Below are 13,892 nucleotides of genomic sequence, written 5' to 3' on the forward strand. Positions count from 1 at the left end.
CAAAAAAAAAAAAAAAAATTGAGAGAGAGAGAATGGCGAAGCAGCATACCGACGAAGAAAGCAAACAAAGAAAAAAAAAAAAAAAACAAACCTAGAATATAAAACACTAAAACAGAGAGAGGAAATTGAAAAAATAAACAAACCCAGAATATAAACAACTAAGCACATGGGTTTTTCCAAAACCCTAACTTTATTTGCACATAAAAATTGAAACAATAGCATTGATTCAATATTAAACAAACCCAGAATATAAAAAAGAGAGAGGAAATTATGGAGAGAGAGAGAGAGGGTCACCGTGATTTCGTGAGAATGAAAAGATTAGGCCGGCGTAGGGAGCCTGGCGTGTTGAGGTTGGCGTAGGAAGGCCAATGTAGGAAGGTCGACGTGTGGAGCGGCATGTGTAGTAGTGAGAGAAGATGAGGGCTGAACTCTGTGGGTAGGAAATCAGGGAGGGAGTCAGCACTGAGAAGATAGAAAAAATGGTGAGAGAGAAAAAAAAAAATGATGGGGCGGCTGGAAAGAAAAGGGTAGGAGGGTCAGAACATAAGATGGTAGGGTTTTAACACTTTTAATGGTTTTAAAAAATTAAAAAACTCAAAAACGTTTAGGCGAAGGCTCAAACAAGAGATCACTTAGTCAATAAAGCCGCATCATACCACTAAGCTACAGACGCATACTTGACTAAGTGTTACATATATATATATATATATATATCTCAGTTCAGTTCGGTTAGTTTGGTGCATAAAAACCTGCTACCGAAAATCGAACCGAATATTTTTTATTTTAAAAATTCAAAACGAAACCGAAACGAACTGAAATCGAACCAAAAATTTGGCAATAGTTCGGTTGGTTTCGGCTGGTTTGTTCAGTTCATCGATTTTTTGCACACCCCTAATGTGGATTATAGGGTTTGGAGCTTTTTTTTTTTTAAATTTTTATAGTGAAATAGAATGTCTTTTTAGTGAGATAGAGAGAGAGAGGGAGGGCGGGGGATTGAAATATAGTGAAAGGGAGAGGGAGAGTCTGGAGGAAGTTGGTTTTTTTTTTTTTTTTTTATAATTAAGTTAAAAATATTATTGTGGGGTTAAAAATATATATATAAAGTGGGGTGGGTTTGTTTTACTTTATGGCAATGTAACCTTGTTTTTTGTTTTTTGCTTTAAATAAAACTTTGTGTATTTTATTTGTGAGAGCCACCGCCACTTCACTTCTTCTTCTTCTTCTTCTTCTTTTTTCTTTCTCTTTTTTTTTTTTTTTTTTTTTTTTTTTTTTTTTGTAACTTTGAATTTTGAAATATCATTTTTTAAATTAATAAAAGATAGAAACACTTTAAAATCTCACTTCTAGCAATTTTTTTAGCAAATTTTATTTTTTTGATAAAATAAGATAAAATATTTATTTATTCATTCAATATCCCAATTTATTAGTGAGAAAGAGAAATGAGAGACATTCTTCAAGCTGAGCGAAGTTTGGGTCCAATGTCCAATTATTTTGGACCAGCCAAGATAGTAACTTGTGTTCACTTCTAGCCACATTTCATCATCATAATGAGTCTAGTCAACTAGATGCAGTGTACCCAAGCCATAATCAAACCCCAGCTAGTTGGATCAAGCTTATATGTAAATAAAAAAACATAGTAAAATTTAGGGTAAAATATTATTCTGGTCCCTAAATTTTACCAATTTTTTTTCGTCTCTAAATTTTAAAAAGTTCCTTTTTCATCCTTTAATTTGGTAAAGAATTTTTTTAATAGTTTAGAGACAAAAATATGGATGAAAAATAAAACTTTTTTTCAATAGTCTAGGGACAAAAAAAAAAAAAAAAATGTTTGGTAAAGTTTAAGGACAACACATTTTCAATAATTTAAGGATAAAAAAAAAAAAAAAACATTTCAATAGTTAATGGATGAAAAACGAATTTTTAAAGTTTAGAGATAAAAAACTAACTTTTTTTTTTTTTTTTGTGAAGTTTAGAAACCGAAATAGTATTTTACCCTAAAATTTATAGGAAAAAGTTTGGTTACAAACTTGGGTGTAGCCTAAGGCTACAACTGTACTTAATATCTTTTTATTGGATGTGGATTTTGACAAATTCACTATCAGATTACATTTTTTTTCTTATATCCTTTATGTTTATAGAATTTCAAGAAAATTAAAGATTAATAGCTATGTCATTAATTAAATTTTTAATTTTCAAGTTTTTGTAGTTTAAAATTATACATAAAAAATAAGTTTATAAATCGAACAGTAAATTACATCCAATTGACTTGAAACTTGACATGTATGTTAAGAACATAAAAAATTTGTAACCCAACAGTTAAATTTAAAAAATATACAATCATGTTAATATGATCAAGTTTGTAGCCAAATTTTGTCCAAATTTATATAAGATGAAATTCTACAAGATTGGAAATTGTAGGTTGTAGCTTAGTTCAAATAAAAATGTTGTGACTGTAGTACTATATATATATATATATATTACGTTAGAAATAGTAATATTTATTACTTGGAATAGAAGATATTATAATAGAATAACTATTACTATTCATAAGTTTGGTTGTTATATATGAAAATCTAGTAAAAGATGATATATAACGAAAATTTATATTTATGGAAATATATTAATTTTAAAACCTATTATATGTACTAAGGAATAACTATTACATTAATTTTAAAGAGGGGTTTGGCTTACCTCTAATATTTTTTAAAAATGAATCTCCTTTTGTTTTAATGAGAGACTGTTACATCATCCACTAACTAAATAACATGTGGAAATTAAAACTCACTACTATTTGCCATTATATATTTAAAATAAAAGAATACATCTAGTTAAAAAAGTACGGAAGATAATCCAAACTCTTTAAAGAGGAATAGCTATTTTTTAATTTAAAGAATAGCTATTCCTATGTAATAAATTTTTTTTTATTTTTGAGAAAAATTCTTATGTAATAACTAATCCTTGTAATAAAGATATAGTCAAATGATGGAATTGCTATTATACATAAATAATTATTTCATTATAAGAGCTATTACAACATACCAAACATATCCAAGTGTGACAAATGAGCATTTGGGCTGGAGTGTTTGTAATATTATAGGAATGTATTTGCATTTTTATCCTTTAAAAAAAAACTTATATGGGTTTAAGAGTGTGGGCTAGGGTGTTTGTTAAAACTCTAGGAAGCACCTGCATGGATATGAGTACGAGTATGCATATAGTACGACGACACAACAATTTTTTAAAAAGTAAGATATAGGTACGGCAAGAATACATATATTAATTAATTATTAAATATATTTTTATATATGGTGAAGCATTTATTTTTCATATAATATTAAACATATATCAATTTAAGAGAAATAATGAATATTTTATTTCTATATATTAATCATATATATATATATATATTTTTTATCAAATTAGGAGTAATAATGGATAATAAAGTAAATTCATTACTATTAAAGGATATTAAGAAATGAGAATACAAATCAAGGATAAAAATATTTATTAATTTTAAAATGCAATATTATTATTCAGAGTATGAACGTTCTCTTTGTTTTGTGAAATGATACTTGATTTCTCTTGTTCTCGTCTCTCTGATTGTGTCTTGCATTTTTTTTTTTTTAATTTTAAAAAAGACACAATATATTGGGACACCCATATAGAAGTATCCGAGGAATGTCAAGTGTTCGGCACGTGTTCGACACGAATACGGTATCCCAAATAAAGTAAACTTTTCAACAGGTCTCGTGCATAAGAGCACTAGACGCAATCCAGTTCCTTTCGAGATAAGATGTTTATGGGGATAGGGTGTTTCTGTTGCTTGGTATTCTATTTGCACATTTATCTCTATCCAATAAACGTAAATGGATCCATGATAAAAGGACTGAATATTCCCAGACAAGCCAATTTGACAGAATTACTGGAAGCATATAGTGGAAAATAAAATTAAAAAAGAGAACAAGTAGGCTTAGCAAGTTAGCAGTCTGAAATTCAGATGAAACCATTAGGGTTCAATTATTAAGCACGATGGCAAGAGTACCAGCTTAAACCAAGCAGCAGAAACAGATATGCACATACAGAGCAAAGAGAGCATTAGAACAACATAAGCATCTAGAGCTTCATGTCCTGTACATAAGACTAACTACCATCAAATTAAATGGTCTCCTGACTAGGGAGTAACAAAAAGGGAAGAAAGCAAGCAGCAACCTAATTAGGACAAACCAAAAATTCTTCAATGCACAACTATACCAATTGAAGAAACTCAAAAAACAGTCCCCATCATAATGTTCTTCAGTCCCAATCCCATACAAAATCTTCTTCATCCCATGTAACGGAGATCATTGAGTTGGCCAGCCCCAACTCCTCAAAAGTTGATTGGCTATCACAATCCAGATACCTTGATGGTCCTGGGGATTCATGTGTCAAACGAAATGGCCTTGTCTCAGCTTCTTCTAGTAGAGAACAGCAGAACGACCAGAGCAGCTGAAGAACACAAACAAAAAAGAAAAAGAAAAAAAACAAAAAAATATGAGAAGTAAATTGAACATTATGATTTGGGATAGAAAAACAATACTTTTTAAGAATTCAAAGTTAATGATAGGAAGTTCCCCTGACAAGGACAACACGACTCAACATCCATTTTACTGGGACTTTTGAGTACCAAAAACACCTCCAAGAATCATATCCAATGCCATATGTTATTAAATAAAAATTGCCACAATCTTATTATTTAGAAGTGGCCCATCCAGGAGATTGAAAGCTGATCATGTGGACCAATTGATTAGTAGAAATGGGTAAAGAATAAATAATGCAAGATAACATGAGCTTCAAAAAGATCTCACCTGTATTGAATCAGTCCGGAAGAAATTTCTCTGTAGTAAGCGTCCATCTGGAAGATGGAATCCAACTCTGCAAAGGAGGTCCCTATCACCCTTAGGTTCTTCAGGCAGAGGTGGATATGCCAGCTTCTTAGAGCATGCCTTTTCCTCTTCAGTAACAGTTACATCTTTGTCTTTAGCAATCATCCCACTTGAGTCTTCTGTCATCATCAGTTTCATGCCTTCCACAGAAGCTCCCAATGCAACTATCATTTCCTCATCCTCTTCGTTTGTTTCATATGCAACCACAAGCGCATTATAGATTTGACCAGTAATGCATTTTGACAACAAGACATGTCTCAAATGAATCTCTCTTTACAACAAGACAAAACTCATAAGCAAAAAGAAAGCCAAAACTAATAACATACAGTATTTGATGTGCCTGAGAATGTGTCATCAATAAATAAAACATTAGTCTTGAAACTCTCCATTTTGCAAATTAGTAATCAATGACCACATAGCATGCTTCGCACCAGGTGAAACTCGGACAAGTTGGATGTGTGAAGTCTATGGTATGTTTGATTAAGGGAAAACTTGAAGGATGGAAAAGGAAAATTTTCCCTTGTTTGATGTGGTGGAAATGAGGGAGGAAGGAAAGGGGGGTGGGTGGCGATCTTTCACCCAGTCCCACCAAAAACCATTTTCCTAGATTGGGAGGAAAACTTGGAGAGAAAAGACATTCTTCCCTGAAATTTATTTTTTTCCCCTTTTAATTACAATCTCTCCCTCTCTCTCTACTATTTAAATTTCGTGAGGGAACATATTATTATCATAACTATTATATTTTAAAGGGTATCAATTTAAATTATAATTAAAACAAGCCATAATTATTTAAAATATGCATATTAAATTCACTTGTTGATGTAATCATGTAATACATTATTTTCATAATAATTTTGTTATATTTTCAAATAAAAAGATAAATTAAAGAAAAAAAAAGGACATGATAGAGAATTAGTACAAGTTAGATTTTCTTTCATCTCATTTTTTTTTTTCACAACCAAACAAAAGAAACCTATAACTATTTTCTATCCTCTCAAAAAATTGATTTCTTTTCTAACCATCTTATAGTTTCTCTTCTCCCATTTTTTTACCCTCTCTAACAGATCTAGCAATTAAAAATTTGAAAGTTACCTTACAAATTGTCCATTATGATCTTGTGTATCAGTTAATGTATTAGAAAATAGCTAGAAGCTCTATTTCAAAGCATTGAAAAGCTTACATACCTTTACTTTGAGAAGTCAAATAACTTTCTCTTGGACGTTCACCATCCATGAATGGTAACAAATCCTACAATTGACATGAAACTTTCTATGATTAACAATGCAATACAACTCAAATTTGGGTGCAAGTATTGCTATATAAAAATCCTTAGCCCCTTTTCCAAATGTGACTTTTTTATCAAGTCATGCCACTCAAATATATATCCAAAAATTCATCCCCATGACACATACCTCCAGCAATCGCTCAGGTTGAACCATTCCATACCAGGAACACATTTTCTGACCAGTTATGGGGTCAATGAGAAGCACTACAGGCATAGAATCCAACTCATAATATGTGCAAACCTTTCTGCCTTCAGTTGTATCATCATACTCCTATATTCACAAACAAGATCTGAGTGATGAAGTACAGACAATGTATTTTACTAGAAAGAAGAAGATATATATCCAGAAATTCAAATTCTATAATAGACAGCATCCAAATCAGCAGCAAAGATTCCAAAACCATCAAATTAGTCTAGAACTTATCATAGAGGTCATCAATTTTGAGCCATAAAGTATTCTACAATCAACTAGATGTGGCTCCAATAGCAAAGGCAATTGACAACCAAATATATTGTTACAATTCTATATGTCAATTAATATTATCTAAAACAAATCTCATATTGTCTGTCTCTGGAGGGGAAAAAATGTTTATAGAACTTTCAACCACCCAAACTTCCAAGATATTAGAAGATATCATTAACATTAAAGATGCTGATTACTGACCACCCTCTTAATTGTCACTCTAGAGTCATGCATAAATTGCCCATAGGAGAACATCAATTGTTTATACATACAAAGAAAAGAGTTCACCATGATCATAAATTGGAAACCTATTATACAAATAGGACAATTAATGGCGTGGGACGGAAGCATCTACTATTTGTGTTTTTTTTTTTTTTGATATAGGATAGAAATTCTATTCTAGCCTAATCTAAGTGTATATGTGAGCAAAATTGCCTTCTGGAAACTTGAACCCTGGTCCTTACCCCCCAGACCTCACAAGCACTTATACTTGTAGGGTGACTATCGCACCAAGGGTGTGCGGTGGTGCATCTACTATTTGTTAAAATTACGAGAGGGCAAAGTTTTTTATTTATTATAATTTTTTTTTTTTTTTTGGTGACAAGAGAGGGTGAAGTCAATTTGTATAGAAACCAAAGAAATTGAACTATTTAATGATAATTAATTCCACTTTAATACTAATCAATAGCCTGAAATAGGCCAAAGTTAAGCCGCCCACCCAAACCACCATTCCCTTCTTTTCTTTAAATTATAGGCATTGAATTCATCTTCCTAAAAGATATCTCAAGGCATTTAGTTCGAAGAGCAACTAACAGGATCTCGAACCTGAATGTTCAATTAGCGAAGTAATTTATAAAGGTGTGAATAAACTAAAAGTTAGACTAATAGTACATTGTTAGCTGGTTGAAGAATTTTATTTCTCCTACAAATGAACTGTTGATATTCATCCCTCATAGTCTAATGAAACCTTCCCAAAATTGCCATTCAGCTCTAACTCTCCCCACCACACCTCCCCCCCCCCTCCCCCCCCTTCCCTCCTCCCCTCAACTCTCCATCATCACACTCACAATAATGTAATCTCCAAATGGCAACAAGAAGGATTTCACTTACTAATCATTAACTAAACTCTCAAAGTTCCAAAATGGCTTTTATCTTTTCTTTTTAATTGGAATGATTTGGACGTAAGGAGTACCTTTTGCTTAACATTTGAAGTGTTTTAATGACGTTGCAGCTCATAAAACAGTAACCAATTATTTCATCCACATATAAATAAAAAAAACAAAGTAAAATAATAAAAAAAACCTTAAACCAGCTAACAGAAATGGCAAGAGTACCAGCTTAAACCAAGCAACAGAAACAGAGTAATATGCATATACAGAGTAGAGGGAGCATTAAAATAGCATAAACATCTGGAGAATCATGTCCCGTACATAAGACTAAATACCATCAACTTAATTAAATGGTATCCTGACTAGGGAGTAACAAAAAGGGAAATAAGCAAGCAGAAAAAATAGGACAAAACAAAATTCTTCAATGCACAACCCTACGAGTTGAAGACAATTGGCCTTCACCCAAAAAAGGCAATTCCCAGCAGACCTGGATAAGGCTTCTTGGAAACAAGGTTTTGTAATTTTTTTCTTATTGGTAAGTTACAGGAAGTTACAGGGCTTCTTGGAAAAAGGTACCCAAACAATATCAGATTAGAAACCATGTCAAATAGAACATCCAGCAACAATTTATCAAAAATAAGAAGAGAATCATGTATACAAACACTGAGGTCTATCAAGAAATCACACTGACCTGCCAGAAGAAAAAATTGGCCTTAATAATTAGAGAAACAACTTGATTTGACCATGTATCCCGATTAAGCTTCACAAAGAAATATAATAATACCAAGTAAGTATGCGTTGACAAATAAGAACAACAATAATAGAGATAAACAGAGAAAATGACTATTTAGAAACTACCATATGAGAGGTGAACTCCTTGGTTGATTGCAAGTTCACTAAGAGCCATTTGTTATGCAAAGAAGCAGTATCTTTTGCCTGCATTTGCTGATAAGTATTATTTTTTATTTTTTTATTTTTAATTTTTAAAAAATCTAGTCAAAGATCAAGGTCTATATAACCAAAAGTTCATTCGTATCTCAATTAACTAGAATACTTTGAATTTAAAAATCAAGCTCAAAAAATAAAAATGTACTATTTCATGTCCTGAACACTAAAGAAAATCAGGAAAAAAAAAAAAACCACAGATAAGATGATAAAGATTGAAAGCAATTTGCTTCAAAATCAAAAGAAATAATAGGCCTGGAAATTAGGCAAAATTGGATCTAGATACCATAAAAAACATTGTTTAGGGAAATCATGGCATAATGGATCATCCATGGATGTCCAAAAGGCAAAGAGCCAACTTTTCACTGACCTTTTTAATCATATATGTATAACTATATCAATAACAGAGAGAACCTTTTTAAAAAAGAGCTCTTTGAACTCACCTCTTTCCAATAAAACCTAAAAGCAACTGACTCAACCCACTAGAACCAATTGCCAAGTAATCCAAGGACATTCACCCTTAATGGGCTAAGCAGTTTATGCTCGTGCCCAGGAGCATGGCCTTTTTAATTATATAATAAGATAAGCTCATAATAAGCATATAAAACAAAACCAAAACAATAAAAGGAATCCTTTTTAATGGAGTGAATGAATAACAGAGTAGTTTGCAAATAATCAAATTACAAGAAGCATTAGCATATAAAACAAAACCAAAACAATTAAAGGCATCTCTTTAATTGAGTGAACGAATAACAGCATTTTGCAACTAATCAAATTACAAGCAGCCATAGAAGACGCAATAGATTACTATAGTTTCTAATAGAATTGAGGACGAGGAAGAAGAACAAGAAGTCAAATAATAGAAAACTCCAAACAATCCAATTTTGTATCTTATTCGTTGTTTTAATATTTTTGTTCCTGTAACTTCTTAAACCATTCTTCTAAACTAGACCTAAGTTCTCCTCACAGTATTCTTTTTTCATTTGAAGATTTTACTCAAACCCTTTTTTTTCCCCAAAAAGAGCCTCCACCACATTATTTTTATTTGATCATCATCATCATCAATGATTAACATACTTTGCTTTTCATTTCCATAATTAAGCCTGCACCTAAAGACAATGTGCACTTACACATACAAAAGTAGTCCCTATGCTGCTAAATAATTTTCTAACTTGACAATGCACAATTTCATGTAACTAAGATTAAAAGCTTCCCCACCAAGGCAAGGCCCTTTGAACCCACTCCTGGAGAGTAAACCATAGATACACAACCTCAAAATCATGTATCAGGTGATTTTGGAGAACTCCTAGTGTGGATCGAACCTAAGATGTCTAGGTCTACAGTTCATCCCAAGCCTCCAACCACAAGGTTGCTACCTAAATTCCAATTTTATCCATACCTAACATTAGTAATTTATAAGTAACAACTAATAAGTGAAAATATGCCTCATATTTTTGTCTAACAAATGTGATGATAAGGCTATTAATGGAAAGTACAAATATTACTCCATGACTTTTAACAATAGATAGTATTTTTAAAAATAAAATTTGAGGACATCTCAAAAGGAAAGGTGGATTATGGTTTAGCTTAGGGATGAACAATTAGACACTTGTACTAATAGAGGCTGAAAACACAATGAGCTCTATCCCAAATGGCATCTTCACCCCTAAAAAATTACTTAGGATTTAAATATATAATTGCAACTGTTGATTGATTGACCTCACTGAATGTAGTCCATAGAAGAAAGAGAAACATAACAATACAACTAACAAGAAAACAGAATCTTCTCAAGTTGCAGTTTGTATGTCAAACCAATAAATCTGAGGGATTTAAAAAAGGCATGAATTGATAAATTGAATGCTATGCTAGAAGCAACAATTACTCCATGAGACTTTCTAGCCGCCCTTTTTTTTCCAATTCTTTTGGAACTACTGCTGTACAAGTCGGCAAATAATGTAGGCAAGCACATGCCCTACATAACAGCTAAATGATATTTGATTGCATAAATGACAAGAACAAAAAAGGCTCATGGCTCACATCAAACTAAATAATAAGGTTTCAGCAATGCACTAACACAAAAAGCCACTAATGAAATAGAGGGGGAAAACAGAGAATGATAATGAAGAAATTAACATGTTTTGTCACTGATGTAAAAAGGCTTATTACACGGAAAACAAATCCATTCCACTAATTCTAACAAAATGTGCTAAAAATGATTCAAAATCTAAATAACCTTTCGCTACTGTCCTTTTTTTTCTTTGATATTGGCCAGCCATGTAATATACTTGAGAAATAGTGTAAAACATAGCATCCAACTTAGTATAACTAAAAAAAATTGAAAAATAAATCAAATATATAATCATCTTTAACCCTACATTGGAAATTACTTGCAGTGAACATGGGAGAAGAAAAGGCACAAAATCCATAATGCCAACTACCTCAGTGTACAAATCCTGAACATAAATTGCAATACAAAGCCATGAAAAAACTCACGGGCCATACAATCAGGCATGCACATGTACCTTTTCAAAGGACCCATGCAACATCAGATGATAGGGAGGACGATATAAAGAAGCAAGGTTATCTCGGTGGTACGATGCGCCTTGGTCTGATTCCCAGACCCCAGGGCGTTTCATTTCCTCATCAAAAGTACGGCATGCAATTGATGAACTTGATCTTGCTTCACGTGACAGATATCCCATCCTTGATGCATGAAAATTACAAAGAATTGCATCTTAATGAATGAATAATGAACACACCAGTTCAAGCTAAAAAAAAAAAGGATGAAGACGACTCTGACTCTGCATGTCAAGTTGCAACAAAATAATAGGAGTAGAACAAACATAGTATAGAAGCCAAAAAACACACAAAAGTAATCTATTAAGGGCCCTCCAACTATTTGGGACTAAGGCTTTTTTTTGTTGTTGTTGTTGTTGTTGTATTATATGCAAGTCCAGTATCTTCTACATTCAATTCACTCAATATAAATTTCAGGAGATTTGCAAATCATGGCACAAATGGAAACCATTTTGCAGTATTATTAAACAGAAAAGAATAAATTTGATTCGCAATTGAGGTACACACAAAAGTTAACCAAGGCAAGTCTTGATTATTTTTATTTTATAATTTAATAGATGGGGGATTTGAATCATGAATGTCTTCGTTTGGGATATAAGATAACCACACATGACACAAATTTGAATGATCAAGGAAGACTAGAGAAAGAAAATATACCCATACAATATTTCACTTCAAAAGTTATAATCTAAAGTAATCATGTAAAATTTAATCAACTAAAAATCAAACTATTAAAAATAATTAAATAAATTTCTTAAGTTACCCTGTATTATGATCAGCCAAATGGTTCACATTTTCTGATGCTGGAGATTGTGATGAAGCTACTATTGGCCCACCTTCATCAACCACAAAGAACAACTGAATAGCTTCCTCAAGCTTCCAACTCGTGGCCTGTTCCCACAACAAGGCTCCACCATTTAGTTTCATACAATGACATGCCAAACCCAAATGCTTCTTAAATTCAAAGACATTGATAGCAAACAAACAAAACTATTCATATAGTTCAAGAAACTAGATACCCAACACATGGAAAAATTTAAAGAATAATGATAATCATATACTCCTCGTTACAATCTCACCATAATCACACTCCCACATAGACAGAAACACGATTTCAGTTAAAATTGTAAAATCATGTAAACATGATTTCATAAAAAAAAAAAAAAGTGTGTACAAGTGTGTAATAGCAAGTATATGATAAGATTTTAAATAATTTCTATCAATCAAAAAGAGTTCAAGAAAAAATGGTCAGATATAAAAAGAAAAACAAAAATCATGACCTGCAAGTACTGTTTGGCAGTGTCAGCGGACTGGCCAAAGGCGATCTCTAGAAAAGAAGAGACCATGCTCTGCTTCTCAGTCGCAGAGAGCACACCTTCTTCCATAGCTTCTCTTTTGGTTTTTTTTCTTTCACATAAACACTCAGCTTTTCTCTCAAGGGTTTAGAGCAAACTCGGAAATGGGTTAGGAATAGCAAGGAAACAATTGAATGCCCTTTGGCTCATTCTTTGCGAATCACATATTTGAATTTTTGGCTATGAAATTCAAATTTGAAATTTGTTAAAGAGTTTTGTTGTGCTTGCTTGAGACGCAAGTTTTGAGTTTGAGACAAATTTAGAAATTTCAATAGGAAGTCGAAACCGCCGGTGGCAAAGTGGACTGAGCTTAGTTAGATGGGTTGGGCCTCGCTTGGCTTTCCAGCCGAATTTTAGAATGTCCCAATTTCAATTGGACTGGGCTGCTGAGTGAGTTTGAGGAAGATTAAGGCTCCGTTTGAGAACAGCCTATTTAGCTAAAATTGAAATTTTTTTGTTAAAAGTATAAAGTATAATGAGACTCATAAATAGTATTAAAAAGTACAGTAAAACATATGAATAATAACAAAAATAAGCTAAAATTGTAAATAAACTGAAAATTTCAGTCCATTCCAAACGATCTCTAAACTCTTCATAAATATTGAAATTCCAATTTGTCATCTAGATCATAGATGATCATTTTAAAAATTAACTATTAAAAAAAATTGTTATAAGTGACCAAAATCCCAAATTGATTTTTTTTTTCTTTTTAATAAAAAATACAATATTATGGACACCTCATTTTATACTAGTTAATAAACTTAAGTCCTCAATCTTAACGAGAAATAATCCAAACATCCATTGATAAGAAGGCTCGATAACTTGATAAAAAAATATTTTTATTTTTATTTTTATTTTTCTGGGTTGTTGTCCACATTCAATGATTTATATTTGGAGTGTTGTATGCTATCATTAGGACGAGTGACAACATACGACACCAACAAAAAAAACCCTAATTATTCAAATATATTTTCTCATTTATTGTGAGGATTTTTGCCATTTCTATTTGGCCGGGACATTATTCTACCAAGTTAAGGGCCCTTTGGTTCTATAACAAGAGCCCTAGACCCTTTTTATTTTATTTTAAACCATAAGTAGAGGAGAGATAAAGAGAAGCATTCTTTCACATTTTCCAAAGAAAGTTATATATTTGAAGAGTTTTTCAAAAAAAAAAAAAAAATCATCTAGAAAGGTTTTTCATTTTTATGATTTCAAATCAATTTCTCCAAATTACTA

General features: G+C 31.9%; 1 protein-coding gene across 1 annotated transcript; it reads right to left on the reverse strand.

The window, feature by feature from the left end:
- Positions 1 to 4,071: 4,071 nt before the first annotated feature.
- LOC112030355 (plant UBX domain-containing protein 7) lies at positions 4,072 to 12,895 on the reverse strand. Its single transcript, XM_024063043.2, has 9 exons — positions 12,582 to 12,895; positions 12,065 to 12,192; positions 11,247 to 11,427; positions 8,638 to 8,715; positions 8,471 to 8,539; positions 6,335 to 6,478; positions 6,107 to 6,170; positions 4,845 to 5,104; positions 4,072 to 4,485 (listed from the first exon to the last, which is right to left on the reverse strand). The coding sequence occupies exons 1-9, from the start codon at positions 12,684 to 12,686 to the stop codon at positions 4,294 to 4,296; spliced, it is 1,221 nt and encodes a 406-aa protein (XP_023918811.1). The 5' UTR covers positions 12,687 to 12,895; the 3' UTR covers positions 4,072 to 4,293.
- Between the last annotated feature and the right edge of the window lie 997 nt (positions 12,896 to 13,892).

The sequence above is a fragment of the Quercus suber genome, unplaced genomic scaffold (genome assembly GCF_002906115.3).
Source record: "Quercus suber isolate HL8 unplaced genomic scaffold, Cork oak 2.0 scaffold_332, whole genome shotgun sequence".
Classification (NCBI taxonomy): Eukaryota; Viridiplantae; Streptophyta; class Magnoliopsida; order Fagales; family Fagaceae; genus Quercus; species Quercus suber.

What these genes read in the sequence shown, in the direction of transcription:
- LOC112030355 (XM_024063043.2), bottom strand. Translation starts at nt 12,686, where the DNA reads ATGGAAGAAGGTGTGCTCTCTGCGACTGAGAAGCAGAGCATGGTCTCT. An exon ending in CTGCCAAACAGTACTTGCAG is followed by an intron (nt 12,193 to 12,581) that starts GTCATGATTTTT and finishes TTGTGGGAACAG; the next exon opens with GCCACGAGTTGGAAGCTTGA. An exon ending in TGCATGGGTCCTTTGAAAAG is followed by an intron (nt 8,716 to 11,246) that starts GTACATGTGCAT and finishes CAGCAAATGCAG; the next exon opens with GCAAAAGATACTGCTTCTTT.